The sequence below is a fragment of the Tubulanus polymorphus genome, chromosome 6 (assembly GCF_964204645.1).
Source record: "Tubulanus polymorphus chromosome 6, tnTubPoly1.2, whole genome shotgun sequence".
NCBI classification, from domain to species: Eukaryota; Metazoa; Nemertea; class Palaeonemertea; order Tubulaniformes; family Tubulanidae; genus Tubulanus; species Tubulanus polymorphus.
The window spans coordinates 10,587,193-10,609,173 of record NC_134030.1 but is presented as its reverse complement, the minus strand read 5'-3'; the positions used below and the strand labels follow the sequence as shown (position 1 = coordinate 10,609,173).

Here is a 21,981-nt window from a genome sequence, read left to right as displayed (position 1 = left end):
CGATTACCACAGTAGCACTGTGGGTAACCCATTAAATTGTCATGTTCAAGACTGGTGGCACTACCGTTTCGCAACAAAGCAATGGACACGCACCTCCCATAGTTGGGAGATAAAATAGTTTCACAGTTTATCTCGTCTCAATTTCAGCATTCAATATTGGAAAATAGATTATAAAATTTAGAGTTTTTTTCATCTATCGTACTCAGGACCAAGAAATGCAGGACCGGATTCAGTTTTCTCGAATTTTGCATTCCGTATTTCGTATGTTGTAATAGAATGCGTGGTTAATACTGGAAACTATCTCGATATCACATTTAACTACGAAAAACAAATTGGATTTTTAAGGTGACCGAGTTTTGTTGGTTTCAGGGGCAACTTAAAAGATGCCTAAATGATAGCGCGCACACAGCAAGAAAACGTCGAAAGAAGAATGTATGCATTGCAATGTAATGTATATACACCACCTAGCGATGAAAAAAGCAGTAATTGTATCATACGATATCAAAATGGTGGGGATTTGTTCAGTTGTGAAATCTGCTGTGTTTCGTGCTGTGTTGGTTGCGAGAAACGGCGTTTCGTTAAACCGTGTTTCGTGGTACGAGCGCTTCCCCTCGGTTTTTCTGTGTTTCAACCATATCGAATAAAGAATATACACGTTGACGTTCGTGTAATGTTGCTCCAGTCCACTGAAGATTCAACTTTTGAGAATGCCTCAATTTAGTTACTGAATTTGAACCGAGTACTCGTATCAAGTGGAGGAAAACAGAAACATACACAAAAGAGATAAAGATTCTTGATGATTCTGTATTGTTTATGTAGAATAATTAACTGGAATGGGAATGTAGCCTATTTGTGCAGAAAATAGCAGCTTAACGTGTTCAAATCTGGATCTGACCAATTAAAGTGAAGATAACTATGATTATTATGATACTTCAATCAGCCATATTCTAAATGCTAATCTGTTAATCTCTCGGGAACATCCGCGGAAACGCCAGTCATCTATAACAAAATCTCGAAAGGAACTACTCTATTTATAGACTTAAGCCGTGATCACATGGAGACGATTTGGCACGGATCAGGCCCAGGTCTAATTTGGCCCGTGCCTAAATAGAGTCGGCGTTCACACGCAAACCACTCACTCGATACTAAACAATGCTTAAACAAAGCAAATTCACTTCCGGAACCAGTTACAATTCAAACGCGATTATTTCACCCGCGCTAAAATTTGGCTCGGGCCTGGTCCGACGTTTTTGGTCGGGCCAAACAGGCCTATTTATGGCAACCGTGTGAACAGTTGTCCCGGACCAATTTTGGCACGGATCGAAAACGCTCGTGTGATCGTGGCTTATAAATCATTAACGTTGAGATTCGTTCAAAGCACAAGAATCAACGTACAACCGTCGCTAAGAAAATAGACAGAGATCTGGGCGAGAAAATGTCGGAAAAACAACACAACTTAATTTTATTTATACAAATGAATTTATTTCATTTAGCACAAAGGATTACATATTTACATCATTTTCTGATATGTTTAATATTTCATATTTACATACACTGACTGACTTATTTCTCCTAAGATTGAGAGACGACATCAAAACTATGAATTATAGGCCCTATACGCCATGTTTATACCTTGTTGACATCTAACAAGTGTTCCTAGTATTTGTAATGCGCAGGCAACGTTAGTACAGTCTCATTTACGAGTATCGTTGACAGTGTGGGTGGTTTTCGAAAATCGCGACAAGATTCGTTCTTTCGCTGACGATGTTGTTTTGGATTTGATACGCGTAAATGCAAATCTGGCAACTGAGTATCATAAGACCGGTATCAGTTCAGGTCCGGTCGATTTTAACTGAAATTGAATTGGCTAACCGTGATCCTTGATATTCATAGAATTTACGCTTAGAATTCCAGTGAAGAAAGATAGATTACACCGGGCAAAATACTTTTTGCGTGCATACTTTGCCCTCTGAAAGAAGTAACTGATTTACCGAAATCTCTCCGATTACCAATCCGTATACGGCATCATTGTTATACTATACGTAACCTAACATACGTATTTTACAAATCACAGATAAAAAATGTCTGATCGTGAAGTCCTACACAGCGAGATGCGGCCGCTGTTGGCCATTGTGGAAACTAAAATCGTGAGGTCGTTGCTGTTGGTCGCTGTAAGGCGAGGCTGTGGGTAAAAACGGCGGCGCACAAGGATACGCCGCTTGCTTGACAATGTTACTATTCGCGCCATTCGATGTCGCGCTATTTTCCCCGACGACCGCCTTTTTGACCGCCGAGATCGTATCCGGCACAGCGGACGCGACTACCGCGACATTGTTGCTGATGTTCTGAACTAAAATGTTATCGTGTTTTTCGATTCCAAGCGAAGGAGAATGTTCGGCCGAGGCGCCGCCTTCTGGCGCCGCGCGTAACTTGGCGGCGGGCGATGTTGGGTGATCTTTATCCCTGTGATGGCGGTCTTTATCCTTTGCTTGTGCTCGTTCCGCGGCTAGCTTCGTTTTCGCTTCGATGTGGGCCTTTTTGCTGCGTTTCCATTTCATTCGACGGTTTTGAAACCAAATTTTAACCTGAAAGTATGTAAAGCGATACTTGATGACATTTTCCACCTATAGATGACCTAACCCATAATGTATGTCCCATTGAAAACGTTCGAACCGGGAAACCATAAACAATACGCTTTCAGGGGCAAAACTGGCAGACGATCTTTGATCGATCGTTCATCATAGTATACATACTATTGATAACGAAGTGATTAGTTTTCAATAAGCATAAGTTTGATTACACTCGCTGTACGCTAGTATGTAAGAAGCCACTTGATCGGGGATAAACAAGCAATGACAGGAGAATGAGTGCTCGTCGAGTATTTAAGTTGAAATGAGATAGCGCTAACTGGTTTTAAACACGTTTCACGGGCGCCTTATCGCGAATCAAAGAAGTCCCGAAAACGAGCCGCATTTGCACAGGTGTCTATTGGTTGTTTCGATGACACATAAATTGCTATATAACTATGGTTTGATGGATGTTAATGCGTGGCCATTAGTCGAAAACGACGTGTAATATTGCGGTCTAAATATTGATAGGGTTATCGCGGGTCGAAACGATTCATTAATAAAGTTTCTCGAGTGTTCCGTCAAAACGTCATCAAAGACGGCCATCGGCGTTTCGTGTAAACAGTTTAGCCTAGTTTTAGCTTTGGCAGCCTAGTGACGAATGTGCGCGATCACGAAACGATGAACGGGCAAATTGAAATTTAGACAGTTGCCGCTGTTGTCCGAACGTGTTGTTCACGACTCGAATCCGGTTTGTCGTGTAAACTCGCTAATCAGGGTCTTGATTTATATAGAATATGTAAATACTACGCCAAATTTGCTCCGTTCATTACACGGTCATTATAAAAACAGTCGATCAGTCACGTCTATATCATATTCAAGTACAGTAGACTTTATTCCTTAAGTATAAACTAAATATAGCATACATATCGATCGAATATATTTGGCTAGGTTTTCAGTTTTTCTTCGGCGATATATCGGCGAATTGTGAAGGCGACGATCGAAGGCAATAACGAAGTGAAACAAGTGAAATATAACATATGCCTAAATGTAAAGGACAGTACCACTTAGTGTCGAAGATTTTTTGAATGATTTTATGTAGGGTTTTTTTCGGGTAAATCATATTGGCCATCTAACAAAACCACCGAATGTATCGACGAAACAATTTCTGAACACAAAAAATAATGGGATGCCCACATACACCAGGCGGCGTAACAATACACTCAGTTGCATGTAGTGAAAAATTAGTTCATTTTCAATAACCTTTGAACTGGATTTTCAGGCTCCCAAATGGAAAAGTTGTCAAACAAGTAATCAAATAGATATAAGTTTGATGCTACCGATGAGTGTACAGTTTTACTGGAAATCGTTTTGCTAACGAGAAAAGTTGACTCGAATCTAATTGAAACGTAGAAGAAATTGAAGCGCGATAACCGAGTGACCACTAGCGAACCTGGCGAATCCTCACCTGCCACACGTGGAAACCTCGATTGCCACAGTAGTGCTGCCGCTACCTCATTTTATCACTGTCGTTGAATGTGCCATGTGTAAGACTGGGCCAGGTGCTAAACAATTGGTTGCAATTAACCAGTGGCTAAGCAGTTAGTTAGAGTTAATGAGTAGGTAGTTGACATAGTGACAATCAAAGATTCATTGTAACTATGGTATTTATCCACCGGTTATCTATAACCAACTTCTGAGCAACTGGCCCCTGGACCCAGTTCCACAGTTGTGAGTTAGAGTTAACTCTGAGTTAAAGTTAGTTCATTTTCAGTGATTTAACTCAAGAGTTAAATCTTAACTCGGAACCGTGGAACTGGACCCTGGTCTTTATGAAGCTTTGGTATTTATCATTTCATATCTATAGACGTGGCTCTGGGTGATATTTAGAGCTCGCACGAAAAAAAAGAATCTGAAGGTGACCATAAATTTCAAATGTTTGAAAACATAAATAACGAGAATCTTAAAAATCTTATCAATATACGTTATCAAATGGCAACATTATAGATAATGACAATGCTTCGGATTTATAGGCAAATAATAAATGGTTTTAAGTGCTTTTGGGGGCCATTAAAACAGAATTAATAGCCCACTTATCACGTCATATTTATGCTCGATACAACACCGTTCTCGGATTCCTGATAAAATTTCCTATCGTTTCATATTATCGATATTACCATCGGAAATGTTTGAACGACATAGAGCGCGTGAAAGTTCATTTTGCACACGTTTTGAGAGGCCTCGCAATTCGCCGGGTAATAATGAGACGATAACCCGGTGTATATTTGACGGCGATAAATCGGTAGATTTACGAGCTATAAGCGTTCGTTTCGTTGTACGGTGATAGAACACGGAATCGCGCGATATAGCAGGGATTCGAAATAAAATAAATTCATCATGTTCGCATTTGGAATATGATATGTGCTCCATATATTTCAGATATGTTCTTCCGTCCAATAAGGAAATCATATTCAAATTAGGCATACTTTTGTCAAACATTGTTGACATACGATTGTATATGTAATTCAATAACGAGATACATAATTAGCTTTCGCGACGTGTTACACGATGGACACCTGTGTCCGGTTTCGAGAGAAAGTCGATGATTCGAATATGAAATCAACGCGCAATCGATCACAGTTTAATTTTGAATTCGAAATTTAGCAAATCCCGTGATCGATTTCTTTAGTATCATAGGACACATTCATACCTGAGTTTCTGTGAGCATGAGCGATGTGGCTACTTCGAAACGTTTCGGTCGTGATAAGTATTTGTTCATCTTGAACTGCCGCTCTAATTCGAGGAGTTGTTGACTGGTAAATGCCGTTCGTGGGCGTCTCGACTTTCCGAGAACGTTGTGCGGTGCCTGGCCTGAAATGAGATATACATATACAGAATTAATCGTTACTGACGTTTTCAATTGTATCAGAACTCTCTTCTCGTTGACTGTTGGATTATTTTCCGTTCTTTCATCGTAAAATTGAAAAGAAAACTAAATTTCTTATGGGCCATACTTCTAGGATATTCCATTCGGATTTGCACCGGGATAGTCTCGTAATGTAAAGGGAAGATGGCCGGGAAACATAATCGATTGTGTGAGCTCATCTATATTCAGTTCCAGATTTTTGGACCCGTAACAACATAATGCAGCAGATATTTAGGTACGCTCGCGCGACGCAGGAAAATTCGAAATTGTGGTCTTCGATGGTGTGAGCGTGTTGAGTTTCTACTATATCTAGCATTACTGGAGCGGCACCACCTGTTTTGGATGGAGGGGGCCCAAAAGACCCAAAATTTTTTCCAATTCATTTTGGCCTTAATCCTCGTGGAACATCGTATTACTGGGTAAAAACAATTTAAGGCAATTTTATATTTATACTTATCGTTTCGGTACTAAATGGAGATATTGGGGAAGGGGGCGAGCCTGAACTTTATACATTGGGAATTGAAAAGGTCGATTATGAAAATTGTGTTGAGACTCAGATAATTGGGGGGGGGGGGGGACATATACCCTTGATGTCCCCACAGATGCCACCCTGAGTAAAAATATATGCTATAGTTTCCGAATATGGAATCGAACGAGTGACAACAATAAATCCTACCCAGGCCACGCAGATTGTATATCGGTACTTTTTAGGATTGATGACTCTGATTATTTCATCGTAAGTGATGCGGTTAACGGCAATATCCTGCCGAAAAGTATATACGGACCCTGGTCCGTTAAACAAGCTCAGCCGATGCGTCATATTCGGATACCAAAATTAACCTCTAGTCCAATCCAAAATTTGCGACGAAAGCAAAATTGACGGATTAAATTCGATGAAGCGAAAAGAAGCAACCGAATCGGCCGTTACGCGGGCATTTGGGCCTAAAAGAGAATAAATGAGCCTTCCAAAATCATATACTTCGATTAACACGCTCTTGTCTGGCGAATGTGTATTATTCAACGATGCTCGATTGAGCAAAAAACGTATATTCGGAATTCTCGCCGTCGTCTCAGACTGAATAGAGCCGAAAAATGAAGGTTCCGTGAACAGATGATGAATTGCGGGATCAGAAGGCGAAAGATCAGACGAATTGAATACAAGAGCTGAAAGTCAAATAAACGAATTAATGAATCGAAAGGTGCGCGCACGCACGCGAATGAGTCGACAGTACCGAGATGAATAAATGAATTGATAATTTGATGAGCTAATTTTCTGGTGTTTTATTCGGGAAGAAAGGATACTGAGTATAATGGATAGGATATTGAAGTCTTAGTCGAATCGGTGCATGAAAAAAAAAACATTGATAGAGTAAAGCAGGATATATACGAAGGCGGGAGGGAAAAGGGCGCCATTCTCAAATATGAATTAGAAAACTAACTTGAGAGAGTTTATTGACACATTCAGAGTGTCGACAATAACTAACATGAATAATAAAGAAACTTTGAATTTGAATATCGATAATTGAATTGAATTGACCGGCAACCAGTCTAACACCGATTTATCGATGACGTAGTGCACATCCGCACCAACAATATCAAAATTAATCAAATATGAAATACGAGTTATGAAACATATCTAATTGTAAAATAAACGCAAAAATGATCAAAATTGTAATTGTAATATTGAAACGCCAATATTGATGACGTAGTCCACATCGACTCTCACAGAACCCCTAAAATAACGCGTAGTAATTATCAGAGTATATAAAACATTGTTGTAACGGTTTATACGGCGTCAAAAAGGTAGAATACATATAAGGGGAATGATATCCGTAAAAATCGGAGCTTGATTCTAAAAATTGATCTTAAAAAGACGAAATGTTTTCGATAGGAAATCGATGAGATTTCTACTATCTCTAAAGTATCCGGAAAAGAAAACAAGTCGAATTTTCGACGCACATATTTCAGCAGCCGTTCAACAACAACAGTCACGTGCGACTGTATACGATTAATGCAGACAGGCGTGTATTTTAATCAGAAATCCACGCGTTCGCCAGTCCGCCTTTTCTGTGCCCGTTTGTCGGCTAATCTGCCATAATTGGATTTCGACGGTGACGTCTTGTGCGCTGTCGACTATACACGAATATTAGCTCCATATTATACCGGCTAACGACGTGTCCAATGTATGCATTATGCCGAGCCAGAAGCGGTTTGTGGTGGCGACAAATGAAATCCACTGATTAAAGTGTTTTCCGCCAGCTTCGCCGCTCATCAAATAAGCCAATCAATTGTCGCTGATCAATCCAATTGCTTCAATTGGCCTCTTTTGATTAGCATCAATCATGACGGAAAACGGTCATCGACGCGCATTTGTTAAGACTCTGAACAGCCTCGTCGCCCGCGGGGAATTCTATCGCTCTGATATTATAATTTAATCACATCATAACTTCTTGTGTATCGAGTCCTTAGTATTACCAATTAAGGCGATGGCATGCCGCGTTTCGTCGGCAAATTTGCGCGCCAAATTCTCCTGTCGTCTGTTTGTTCTGAACGGTTCGGGCGCATGCGTAATGAAAGGCCGCCGGCGATACCAGTCGATACTTGACTTGTTAAAGGCAATTTATCGCCGTATTAAGCACTTTGTTATTAAATAATGCTCGGCCGATGAGAGATTATTAAACGGGTTTAGCTACATTGCAATGCTGATTAGGTGCCCGTGAATGAAAACCCGAGGGAACGCAAATATTTATACGCGAGTTTGCATTTATTTCGACGAAAATGTTTCATATCTCCTGTCACGTTTCCAACAAAAATGAACAATAATTATTAAGTGAACGCGCTATATCGCTAAATGCGCTGTCCTCGAAACAATATTCTGAGATCTTTTTGAATTGCGAACTTTCGCTACTAATGTACAGTAGCTCCATCAGGTAAATGAGTCAGATTGACACTTTTTAGAGAGAACTGAGTAAGCAGGGTAGTTACAAATAAATGAAATAGTTAACCGATATATAGTACCACTCGTCTTGTTGTATTCATTCTACACCCGCTTAACACGGCTCCTCTTAATATACCAATCTTTTTGACTTGGCAATTTCTATCCTAAAATTATGTGTTTTTTGTGTACAGAATCGAGACCTCCGTGGTGTGAAATTTGTAAATAAATGAAATAAATAGATGAAATGGATAAACCTTTAGGTAAATACACGTTTACAATCACCATCTACCGAGTTAGATAACTCGAAATCTGTATTCTTTGCACAGATACCTCGTAGTTTTAAAGGATTGGTCGGAAAGTGTTGTTTGCCATAGAAAACACCATTGAAAGCAGTCGTTAGTCACCGCGATGTTAGACTATAGTAAACACACAAAACTGACCGCATACTTCGAGCAAATGGCTTCTATTTTTATTAACGAGTTTGAACAAATTTCACTTAGCATCGCGGGCAATATGTCGATATATTTGTATTGTAAATATAACATCCTAGGCAAACTATATAGGTCCGCGTTTGAGTGAGATGATGTGATTGGTTTGCGGGTGCAATTTGTCGTTATTTTCGACGGCTTTTTCCGCGATAGCAACAACGACGCGTCATCGCCTTGTCGACGACGTCATTACGGCCCCGAGATAAATGGACTAATATACCTTTTCTTCGCGCGCGGCGCTTCGTTTTCAAAGGAGGGCTCATAAATCGTACGTATCATATTATATACATATCGTAATAAATGACCGCCCGAACCATCAGTAAAATTGAATATACAGCTTCTCATCAGCGGCTATGATCGCCGATGTAATGCCTCTCACTTTCACGCGGTATTTATTAATATCGCGTCGAGCATAAAATAGACGAGCGTTATATATTCGCGAGGCCCGACGCCGCCGCCGCCGCCACGCGCGCTGAAGTGAGGTAATCTAACTTAATTGGTAATATATCACTAACGGTCGGCTTAACGCCCTAGATGGATGTGGCTAAATTGCGGACGCTGGTGTTACATATTGATCATCGCGGAATATACGACACTCGAAGTGGATTGCGATGAATTGCTGATAAACATAATTATGAGTTATACGCCGCGTTGGTGTCGTCAGGTTCGGCCAGCCCCTCGATTAGAATTTCTTAGGAGAAATTACGCACACAGATCGATGACTAGGACGTTTGCGTAATTATCACGTTATCAATAGGAATACATATGATACCATAGGGGAAACAGTTTATGTATTTCTTTTTAGGTGCTTAATACAGTAAACTTTATCTTATTGGCAAACTCAAGGCCATAATAGTAATGACAATCAATCAAGCGAAATTTACGAAGTAAATAGAAAAAAATATAATAAATACGCGATATTTTGATCGGCGGCAGTATGTAGTTAGGGGTAGTAAGTTTAGTCTTTAGATTTGTTTCAAACAAAAAGTGACCCAAGAATGCTCCTAATTTTTCCTAAAAAAAAACGTGTTTTGTTTGCCTTAAAAGCCTGCTGAAGAATCAGTATATCATTGCGCATTAGTAGTTCGGAAATCGATATTGATATTGTTAATTGTTTTTAAGTCAAAGTTTTATATAACTTGTATGACATAACAAAATGATAAGTTAACACTAACACTACTATAAATAAGGCGGTTACGTGATGATTTGCATATATCGTATAATAATTTGAATTTCATTCTATTACTAACATTTTACTAATATTTTATGGTCCCTCAAGGAGCAAACTCCCGAGTGCATAGAATACGTTATATATTTTTGCTCGACAACAAATACAGTTGCTATGAGCGTTAACACAAAAACAAATATATAGACATTACAGAAAATCAATGCGGTTCATTGATAGTTAACAAGTTAGTAAATTATTGAATTCAAGCAATAGAAATGTGTTATAAGTGAAATTACTAAAATATCCGTGTAAACACTGTATTCGCCACTTGATTACTTTGTATATTGTTCTATTTTTTCATCCATATTGTCTTAATTGTAGACATTGAGTTTGTCTTATAAACTGTTAACTGTAAACTGTTAAGAAAACTTGCGGTTTATGTAAAAAATATTGCGCAGGAGCTCGCAAACATTAAAGAATAATCTACTCTACAAACAATTAGCATACATGGATGTACATAGACATACAAATACATATACACCGATATAAACAAAAATTAGTTAGAGAAATTGGAAGCGGCTTTGATAAATTGGGTAAGTTGTTTTGGCTGCAAATGCTTTAGTTAAAGAAAAGCGTATAGTAACCCGAGTGAAGCGCGCTTGTCGCGTCTAAAGGGTTAAAAATGTTTCGTAACATTTTTGTCGTATAATGACGGCAATCATCATGCGATGTATGTTGCTTAATTCCCTTCGATGTTTCGTTAATTTCTCTTCAATCGAATGTGTGCGCGTATTTGCCGCTTTACGTCGCCGGGGATAATTAGTTTCCCGTGTAGATTTTAATGCTACAAAACGCGCCGTCCGAATCGCTACACGTTCTTCCGCTAATCGCCTGGCGTCGTTCTCCGGGGAACAATAAAATACGAACTTCTCAATTACGCGAAACGTCGATAGCTCGCGAAGTCGTTCTTTTCGATGCCTGGCACGTCGACGTCGTGCTCATCAAAGCTCGATTTAGCCGGGAGATGATGTCGGAACGGGCGGGATGAAATTAGCTGTCGTCTCCCCGGGAATATTTACCCCTTGATATTAATTTGTATACGACCATCGCGGGAATGTTTTCGAACCGAAATTATCGACGATAATGAAAAATTATTTCGCTGTTCTGTTATCGTGTATCGCCGGCTTCGCGATCATCGCCAGTTTAGTCATGTTTTCCGTCTTCAGCGCGAAGAAAAGCGAGCCATTTTCTATCTCTGATCTTACCGAAAATGACTCGGAATAATTTTCAAAAGAAAATGAAAAGATAACACAATCAACCCCTGCTAGTCATCTCCCGTGTTAATCTAGTCTCAGCCGGACCGTCTTGCTTACTCTGCCCCAACGCTGTGGTTACCTAGTCCAATTTAATCTGTAGTCCCCAAATCAATGTTTTTAAATCTAATCTTCAACGCGTTTGTTCATCAAAGTGTTAATCAAACGTGTTCTTGTTTTATCTTCTATATAATGATGTAAATATGTTGTAAAGCCAATGAGCATTTTTTATTTGATTATTATCATATTATTGTTTCGAACCTTTCTTCGACTACATCGTTAAGAAATTTTGAATTCAATACACTATACAATATCGGTAAAGTTTGCCGTGGTTATCGGTGCAATATTTCACACCTAACGTAAAGACGTTAAGACGAACGCTTTATCCGTGATTTTTTTTACAATGAGTGACGAGCGACGATCACGATTTTTTTCTTTTCTCTTTTTTCTCTTTTTCGTCGTCGTCGTTGTCGAAATATAAACGCTATGCGATCATCATCATCGTCTGCCTAAACAACGTTTTGCGACTAGATGTTATCGCGTCAACAATTCATTAGGCAGATTAATCGCCGTTGACTGGTTCGACGCTCGAGAATTATTCCCAATCAGGCGCTTATCCTAAATGCACATCAGCGAGCAAATTAACGCCGCCATCATCAGGAGAGAGAGAGAGAGAGAGAGAGAGAGAGAGAGAGAGAGAGAGAGAGAGAGAGAGAGAGAGAGAGAGAGAGAGAGAGAGAGAGAGAGAGAGAGAGAGAGAGAGAGAGAGAGAGAGAGAGAGAGAGAGAGAGAGAGAAGAGAGAGAGAGAGAGAGAGAGAGAGAGAGAGAGAGAGAGAGAGAGAGAGAGAGAGAGAGAGAGAGAGAGAGAGAGAGAGAGAGAGAGAGAGAGAGAGAGAGAGAGAGAGAGAGAGAGAGAGAGAGAGAGAGAGAAGAGAGAGAGAGAGAGAGAGAGAGAGAGAGTTGCTCTATTCAGAGTTTATATCTTCGCAGCGCGCATTCGCCGATCGCGCGGACAAACAGGGGGCCAGAATCAGACTGTCGCACGTCACAACAGCTCCAGTAGATCCCTAAAGGCTAATGGAGCCGAAATTGAAAATTAAATTAGCAAATTGCGCTACTACGCGCGCGGAAAATACGCCAGTAATCCGGGTGTAATTGCCGCGGAGTGTTTGCACTGGCAGATGAAGAAAGTAGCTCGCAGCTGCGACGCAATTGCCGACTTGGCGTTTAATCTGTTTTATAAATATGATTAATGCAAATCGGAGCGGTTTGAAGACGTCCGTAACGACATCATCGTTCGTCGGAAGATGTCGCTAATTAGTTGTGTTATGTCGGGTAAATTAATTATAAAATGAGTTGATGATTTGTTAAGTTTGTTTGACGAGACGGCGATAACGAAGTTAGACCAGTGATTTCTGCTGCCCGACGTTTTTGAAGACGATGGACAGCGAGACGTATTCTATCAGACGATGGGATTAGTAAACATTAATTAGCCGACGACTGTCGATCGAATTAACGCTCCAATAAACCATTTTACAGTTGCTAGCCGCCATTTTGTTAGGGTACTTTTGCCCCGTATTGTTGGGTCATTTTTTTCTCTTTTTTAAAAACTATCCGTGATGTGTATTGTATCATATTTCATCTGTCCATGGATGGATTTTGACAACTTCAGCAACATTCAAACCGCGTGAATCTCTAGTTTTCAGTTATGTAAAAATCATTTCTCAAATTTGCAACAATGCGACATGAGAGCGATATAAAAATCGGTGGTCAGTTTTTGCCGTGCGCATAGAAATCCAGGGTACTGAACTTTGAAGTTCGTTTTTTTCAGAAATAATTTTCTAAAAAATCCAAACATTTCAAGAACTGTGCGCATAAACGCCCCCTTTCAGGTGAACTTTGAAATTTTAAGATATCTTGCCTAGTTTTTTTCCTATGGCTCTTTAACTGCAGCGCGTGTATTGTCATTCCGAGATTCGGCGCTGTTTTCATTGCGTGTATTTCAGTATATGGGTGTTATTTCTTCATTTTAACTACACTTGTCTCTACGGAAAATGGTTTTAATTGTTGGTACGAGTATCAGGTTTAAATATCACGTCGTTTATGCAATATAATAGGTCGAAGACATTAGAGATGTTGGGGTTTAAGGGATTTTTCTGACCAGTTTTAGCAGCGAGACTGAGCGGCATTTTGATCACGCATTCGAAGTTGCGCGCGGGAAGAGAATATATGGGCCTATATTGAGATGGAAGAAGAAAAGAAATATAACACTCAAAATCGAGTATGATGACCATTTAAATCAGTAGTCTATCAATAAATTTACATAAAAATCTACTGAAATTAGATGGATGGAGAAGTGGTCAAAAAGCTGGACAAATGGGGTGGGGCAAATATTCAGCTACTTTCTATGAATACTTTCTATGAGTACACTCAAGATTGATTAGATTGGGAAGAAAATATAGGAAAACGTTTTCTTGTTTTGGTGGTGAAATATCAAGTATCAAGTTCGAATGTCATACGCACGTGATAAAAAGTAAAAAGTGACATCTACCATCACAAAAACGCAAGAAGTGTGTGGATTGCATTTACAACAAAAGAGTGATATTTTGGGTTTTCTTGGGTGCATGTACGTAAGCCTCTGCCTGCCGTAAAAGCGGCTACCATTACAGCCATTACGAACTAGCGCCGGAGAACGGAATACAGTATTAATGCCGTAATATTAAACCTGATACTCGTACCAACAATTAAACCATTTTCCGTAGAGACAAGTGTAGTGAAAATGAAGAAATAACACCCATATACTGAAATACACGCAAAGAAACAGCGCCAAATCTCGGAATGACAATACACGCGCTGCAGTTAAAGTGCCATAGGAAAAAAACTAGGCAAGATATCTTAAAATTTCAAAATTCACCTGAAAGGGGGTGTTTATGCGCACAGTGCTTGAAATGTTTGGATTTTTTAGAAAATTATTTCTGAAAATAACGAACTTCAAAGTTCAGTACCCTGGATTTCTATGCGCACGGCAAAAACTGACCACCGATTTTTATATCGCTCTCATGTCGCATTGTTGTAAATTTGAGAAATGATTTTTACATAACTGAAAACTAGAGATTTATGCGGTTTGAATGTTGCTGAAGTTGTCAAAATCCATCCATGGACAGATGAAATATGATACAACACACATCACGGATAGTTTTAAAAAAAGAGAAAAAAATGACCCAACAATACGGGACAAAAGTACCCTAACAAAATGGCGGCTAGCAACTGTAAAATGGTTTATTACATTAGGCGACACACTAATCGATAGAAGCATTTTTCAACATGTATTGCCGCGAAATGACGAGATGAAAATACCGGTGTCAATGTACCGAAATGAATAACAACGAAACAAATTGAATACCCGTAAACGACTTAGCAAATACATATACAAAACAGGAGCAGATTTGGAATTTCTTCCAGGGGGTGCAAAAACAGGGCAACTGAGCGCTTGCTGTTGCGGCCTTCTGGCTTGGCCCTCATATAAGTGAGCCTTCTCAATTTCATTTTGTTTTCTTTGTTATTATTCCTAAACCATGCTTCCTTATGAAATAAATTAGAAATGTAAAATTGCCAACGCTGTGCGAGCACCGAGGGTCGTCCAGAAAATTTCGAAAATCTTTACTTAGTGACTTAAATGACTTTATAGGGTATCCGATGACTTCCTTCTACGTTATGGCAACTATAAACGTACTCATAAAAACGTATCAAAGACAGTAGGAGCCAGATAAAAGGGCACTGAGAAAATTTTAGGGGGTGCGCAACCCCTTCATTTAATTTGGCAAGATTTTTTCCTGCAGCAGCCGCGTTGTTCAGCTCGGGGACAGCGAAAGCGTTTTAAGAACCTTACTGGAAACCACTCGTGAAAACCGGCCGTTAGCGTGAAGAGACTGAACTATACTGCCAGCGTCAGGGCCAACCCACAAAAACTGACAAAAGCCATCGGCGAACACATTGATTAGTTTCACTTTTGCCGTCGACGATTAAAGTTTAATTACATTAAGCCGAATTCTGGTGTTATTTCAGGGATTTCCCATCAAGCGGTGTTTAATCCGCGCTAACGCGTCACTATTAGGGATAATTTCCCGCGGGACTATCAACCGCGCGCACGTGGCACCCATTTTTCTTAAGAGCATCATCGCGCCGGTTCAAGACGTCGATTCATCGCATCAGTTAGCGCTTTATTCGCCCGTATGGCCCTCGATCGGCGAGTTAAGCCACCTTCGTTGCGGGGAACAGATTGGACCGGTGTCGATGCGCGTTTATTTTCGACGATTTGATCCGGACTTATAACAACGTTAATGATACCGTAGAGAAAGGCAGCGCGCGCGTCTGTATTCACAAAAGGCAACCCGAAAACCGGTTACATTGCTAATTTTCCTTTCAGAAGCACGAATTTAATCAATTTCAAACTTGCCGATTACATGGAACGTCGGGCATGAAACGAGCGCAGTGATAATCAGGCATATGTCAGTTTAAAAACCATCTTTGTGGAACTGAAGAAGAAATATACGTTTTTGAATTTATTTTCTCTTAGAGGTCTATTAAATGCGAATGAACTATGCTGATATACAACAAAACCCAGTCTATTTTGATTAGCTAGCATTGTCCGCTGTATCAGTTAAGGACGGATGATCTTATTTTCAGCGGCGTATTTAGGAGGTGGTCTTGGGGGGTTCGGACACCCGAGTTTACACTGAGGTTGCCGAAGACGGAGAGAGTTGACACCAGCTAATTTGACTATCATTCTTTCGGAAATCGTATATTTTCGGATGTTTTGCTTCAAAAATATCTAACACCGATGGTGCGACCGCGTTATGGCTTTTTCATCTGAAAATCTTTTTCTGGAAATCTTTCTGAACCTGACATTCGAATTATTTTCTAGATCTACCCCTGATTTTGGAGCTATATAAGCCATACTAACGGTATCAGTGCAATGTGAATTAAAATTTCCCCAAAAAATATTATGATAAATTTTCAATCATCTAACTCTTAACTCTTAAACTTCAGTACCAGGTCTATAAATTGTAGAAATTAACGTGGCGTTTTCGGAAGGTAATCTCTGTAATATCGTCGTACAAGGTGCAATTCATTCAACTTTATATGGCTAGTGAGTTGACAGTTTATACAAAATTGTCCGTGTCGTCTGAAGAACATCACACGAATTATTACATTATCATTGAATGACAGAATATCAGTCGGGGTCACATTCCGGGGTTACATTTCTACAGTGGAATCGGCAGCGTCGCGCTGTGAGCGAAATATATTCGACATCGAAATTCGACCGACTGACTGGCAGCCAGTCCAATTTGTAAACCGTACGGATACAAACCGCGGACGGGTGAATGATTGCCGATACCAGCCAACGAGGTCCTAATCTTATTGCCGACTTGTAAACAACACCAATGTGTCGCAGACGATCAGATCATTTTCTGCTGAAAATGTAATTCGCCAAATGGGCAGTGTAAATATGACGAAATCGGTTGCTATGACGACGAACAGAAATGCGCGCAGTCCCGCGGGATTTGACCCCTCTTTTGACAAAAGAGAAAGCTATTGCAAGTGTATCTTTCGCGGTTTTCAGATTTTCTTTATATATTCATATGTATATATCAAAAAGCAGAAGCTAACGCGAGCCTATAACAACGCGAGTGAAATACGTATATGGACGGGAACAAAACATGTAAAAAAATAAATTGAAATAAAGTGAAGATTCTGATGCTTAATGCCATGCTTATAGGTTCGATTCGAAGCCCAACGCCCACGACGCACGGGAACGAGGAAACGTGAGACAGAAACATATTTCAGAAGATTTTCCTAGGTGTCTCGCGTATGCATTAAGGAGAAACGAAAATCATGGTTTCTGAATAGAAATAATGTTTCCGAGATCAATTTGATTCCGTGTGTTTCCCAGTTCCCCAGTTTCATTGCGTCATGCGCGTCGGGCTTTAGTAATTCGAATTTTCAGCGGACAATAGATAAACTCTCGGCCGGTCCCGTTTAATCTAATGTGCGTATATATAATATGGCAAATACACGAACGATTCGATCAGAAAAACCTGATAAAACCGAGTTTTATAGACGTTCAACAACTAGGGTAAGTACTCCTATAGGTATATGAATCGTGTTTAATCACTTTTAAAATGTTTACCGATGATAACGCGGCGCGGACGCTTCACGGAATATTGCGCTTTGATACGAATAAAATCGTTTGTCAAACTGTGTATACACGAATTGCGCACGGAAAATCACGTTTCGAGTGATAGAGCATGCTTCGGAACAGTCGGAGCTGTCTGTTGGTAAATATTTCGAAGCCCCCCGACCGCCTGAAAGTGTCTGCAACGGTCGTGTGCGCCGGGCTTGGGCCTGCTGTCGTTTCTCGCGATTATCAGTGGGAACTTCGCATGCTAAACGACCATTACGCAGGTTTTGAAAGCCGCTTTGAAACCATTACGAAATAACGGTTTTTTTACCGCCCTGGATATGGCGTTGGACTATTACAGATCATGCATGAAATTATCTCACGGTGGTTTTTCGTCCATTTTTGTTGGTTTTGTTTTTGAATTGTTGCGCACATGATTTACGATCTTAACTTTCAACGGAATTATTGAAAAATGTCTGATAATGCACTAAATAGCGATCTTTGACAAAACGACTGCATTTAGCATAACTCTTTATGGACTTTCAAAAAGTATGTATAATCAATTTTTGATTAGATAGGTGAAGTTTGCAGCTTTTCCTCCGCTATGCATACTTTTCTCGCTAACTTTTCGAAAGTCAAAAGAAACGAGACCTAACATCGCTGTAGGTATTGGGACTATAAAAACATGTATTAGAAAGTCACACAGGCTTCTTATGTACCCCGTTTTATATTTTATATCGAATTCTTATCTCGAATGAATCAATAGCCAGATTCGTCGCATGCGTTTGAAATAAAATCTTATATTTGATATTTGTTACAATCTGAATGACAATGCAATGAAATTGGCCGTTCAGCAAGCTCATAAATATGAACCCTAGGGGTTTCAATAAGGGCAATACGTTCGAACAATAATTAAGTTTCATTATCATTATATTTTGTTATCAAGATTAAATGCTTCAATTCTTTTACCCCACCTCGTACGATTCATTCGGGTGTTTTATGTCTATGGTATGAAAGAGACCAACGTACGATGATCTCAAGAGAGAGTCGAAACGTCGTGTATTTTGATTTCAATCCTTGACAGATAAAAGTCGATTTTAAAGTTCTTAATTCTGTATGTAGTGGGTTTTAAACTTATTATCCGTTTTCCACGTGGATATTCTACCATTATGGCACCCAAGGATTTTGATTTGACAGCAGAATATCTGACTATTTAGAAATCGTCTGAAAGTTCATCGCCTATTATCGCATTAATCCTGTGAATATTATAACGGAATTTCTTAATCCGATGCGGATATAAATAAACTTAAAGATGAATCCTATTAATGATCGGTCGCGTAATTAATCCAATAACTATTTCACTCACTTCTCGTTATCGACACAATCGCGCCGTGTAAATATCATATTTGGAAACTAAAATATGCAAGATAAGGAGCATTTTCAAGTCCGATGATGTAACATTTACAATCAGACAAGTTAAACTTCAACAATGCGGATATGTGCGTTCATAACTGATAGGTACTTTAAAAGCCTGTTAGTACAATAGTGAATTTAAACTGAAAAACTCCGATGTGCCTCGTAGGCCAAATCTTGGCCGTAAATGTAAATGGTCCGAGTCTCACAATAAAATGCCTACCAACTGAAGTTTGGTATAGACATGGAAACATATTGTTAAACTTTCAAATTATGGAGTCACTTATTTCTTTTCAACCCCTATCAATGAAGACTTTTTGAATATCTATGAATACAGTTGAAATAGATTAAAATCAATGTTTTAGGTCAGCTGCCAGTCCTTTCTGGTCATAATAAGACTTTCATCAGGTATGCACTAGCAAAACTGACTGAGCTTAGCCACCTGATATGCTCACCATTCGAGTTGAAATAGACATCAGTCTCGAGAAGGTCATTTGGAAGTGTCGAGTTCATTGCCTCAGCACTATGGAATGTTTTACCGTCTAGTATTCGGGAATCCCCATCTTTCGACGCTTATAAATGAAACCTCAGAACATATATATTTAGGAAAGCTTTTACTATCGCACAATGTCTCTTACAACTTGTTTTCATATTCTTGTATTCCAACGGTATTTTGATAGATGCATTTCTACTGTAAAGCACTATGATTATCTTATAGTATATAGCGCTATATAAACAAATAGATTATTATCACTATTATTATAAGCATTCGTTCTGATAAACGTCATTGGAATATCTCTATAAAATAACGGAAATCGAAGGATGGAAAGTAACGAATTTATCGCTTATAATTTGTTAAGTTGGATTTTTAAATAATTCACGTGCACTCGCCCACCGTTTCGTGAATACGATGTTCCCGAGGAATGTTTCATCGACCACGCTGCACCGGTGCAACAAGATATTTGTATATACAAAAAAAAGATATTTACATAGTTTTTTTTTCATTCGAATATAACGAATGATAGAGGAAATGTTTCGAGAGGCAAAAAAATCATTGAATGAATGAATTCGACAAAAACGTCGCATTTTAGAGCTTACATCTTAATCTTCAGATACAGAAATAAGGTTTTGAATAGTCTAATTTATGGTTAAACAGTAAATCCTGCCTTAGCTAAGCAAACGCCTCCCTTAATGAACACTCTTTTCTCGGAACCAACCAAAATTTTCCAATTCATTTTCAATAAAGTGAACCCTCTCTTAAGTGAACACCAACCCATAATTAACGTTTAGTCCGGAAATAAAAGCGTCCACGATGTTTTACGAAATTGAAAGATTAAAAAGCAATTTTACCTGTATATTCCATGAGTCTTGGCATGAACATTCCGGATCTGGCTAACCATTCGAGTGGGACTCCCTGCGCCTGGGCGGCTTTGATCGCCTGTTCGGTAGCTGCCGGGCTGTGAAACGCGCTGCCGGCCATCATCGGGAAAGGCGGCGAATGTGGCCCGTGCATCGGATGGTGTCCGTTGTACGGATGCAACGGATGCCCGTGATACAGACCGGCCATGATAGCCGCCGGACTCGCCTGAGAAAGCGGCGGTACGCCCAGCAGTCCCGGCCGAGGGATGAAACCGCCGGGTCCGTTCGCGCATTTCGGAGACAGCGACGGACTGCTGCTGCTGGCTACCGACTGGTGACTTTCGGCCGGTGACGATGCTCGAGACTGCGGGCTGTAGACTCTCACTTGATCGGTGCTACTTCGTCCGCTACTCGGTTTATCTTTCGACAGCAACGCATCGATGCTGAACGATGTTTTTCCTTCCGTCATTTTGATGAATACGAAAAAGGTCCGCAATGCAAAAATTCGTTACAGCAATTCTGGCACAGAGAAATATACGACCAATGTTTATACGTATATATATTCGATTTCCTTTCGTTTTTTTTTTCGGGAAAAAACGTGTCCGAAGAATGTCCGGTTGTAAAGAGATTCTATCCGAAAATCGTAATCGTTCTGATCGATCGTATATAGGTATGATGCACGCGGAGCGCGGTGTCCTCGTATCGAGTCGATCGGTTTGCGAATAATCTCTACCTTTACCGCAAAAGTCGATAGCTGATACTGTGACGATAAGCCGCGGCGCATGCGACTTGTACGTAATAAATTTTGACAATGTCGGCGCGTTCTCCTCCCCTTGTATAATCATTAGAAACGAGATAGTAAACGGGTTTGAATTATTCTCGATAAATCATTAGTCGGCCTGCCGCTGATTGGTCGACCGTCGAGAATATGTTAGCGCGCGCGAACCACTAGCAGGCGACGGCCTCGTTGACGAGTGTGATCGGCAGCGACGGGGAATATTTTATGCCCCGCGTAAAGACAGCGTCATCAAATCACGACAATACACAAAACGACGACGGTTTTGATCGTGTCGCGATTGTGCGCGATTTTAGCTGACTTCACCGCTTAATAGATTCCCGAATAGTATTCGAATAATATAACGTACGTTTCTTGTTTCATATCATGATGTTTATCGCTAGTATCATTGTACTCTGCGGCTGTGTATTTCTGTATTTCGAAACATTTTTTTCCTGTTCTTCCTGCTGCGAGCCTCTTTATTGTTTGAATCTTATGGTGTATTCATTAATGCTAAGGACCAATAAAGATAATATATTCTTCTCTATTTCAGTCAATTCCATCATGAGAGGAAAACGCGCATACCTTTGATCGATATAGAGCACGGAGACATTATTCGAAATATTTCATCAGATTTCTTTTCGGGTTCTTACTATTTCACTCCCATATCTGATATATAGATATTGGACGGACTGAGACTTTTAAATAAAGTTTATTTTCAAATCGATTAAACGAGTTTAGAGTCGATGACTAAATTACATTTCATATTTACACATTTATAATACGTGTTATATTCGGCGAAACGCGGCTGATTCACGTCTATTCCGATATTGCTTTCAACGATATTAAATC

The 21,981-nt window shown here is 39.8% G+C and overlaps 1 protein-coding gene across 1 annotated transcript; it reads right to left on the bottom strand.

Moving 5' to 3' along the window:
- Positions 1 to 1,575: 1,575 nt before the first annotated feature.
- On the bottom strand, positions 1,576 to 20,956 carry LOC141907370 (uncharacterized). The gene is made up of 3 exons (XM_074796989.1): positions 20,346 to 20,956; positions 5,278 to 5,438; positions 1,576 to 2,585 (listed from the first exon to the last, which is right to left on the bottom strand). Exons 1-3 carry the CDS (start codon positions 20,821 to 20,823, stop codon positions 2,100 to 2,102), a joined length of 1,125 nt encoding a protein of 374 aa, XP_074653090.1. The 5' UTR covers positions 20,824 to 20,956; the 3' UTR covers positions 1,576 to 2,099.
- Between the last annotated feature and the right edge of the window lie 1,025 nt (positions 20,957 to 21,981).

Bases quoted from the DNA above. Each gene is read 5' to 3' on its own strand.
- LOC141907370 (XM_074796989.1), bottom strand. From the start codon at position 20,823: ATGACGGAAGGAAAAACATCGTTCAGCATCGATGCGTTGCTGTCGAAA. The intron at 5,439-20,345 runs GTAAAATTGCTT...ATCTCATTTCAG, and splicing joins AAGACTCATGGAATATACAG to GCCAGGCACCGCACAACGTT. The intron at 2,586-5,277 runs GTATGAATGTGT...ACATACTTTCAG, and splicing joins TCATGCTCACAGAAACTCAG to GTTAAAATTTGGTTTCAAAA.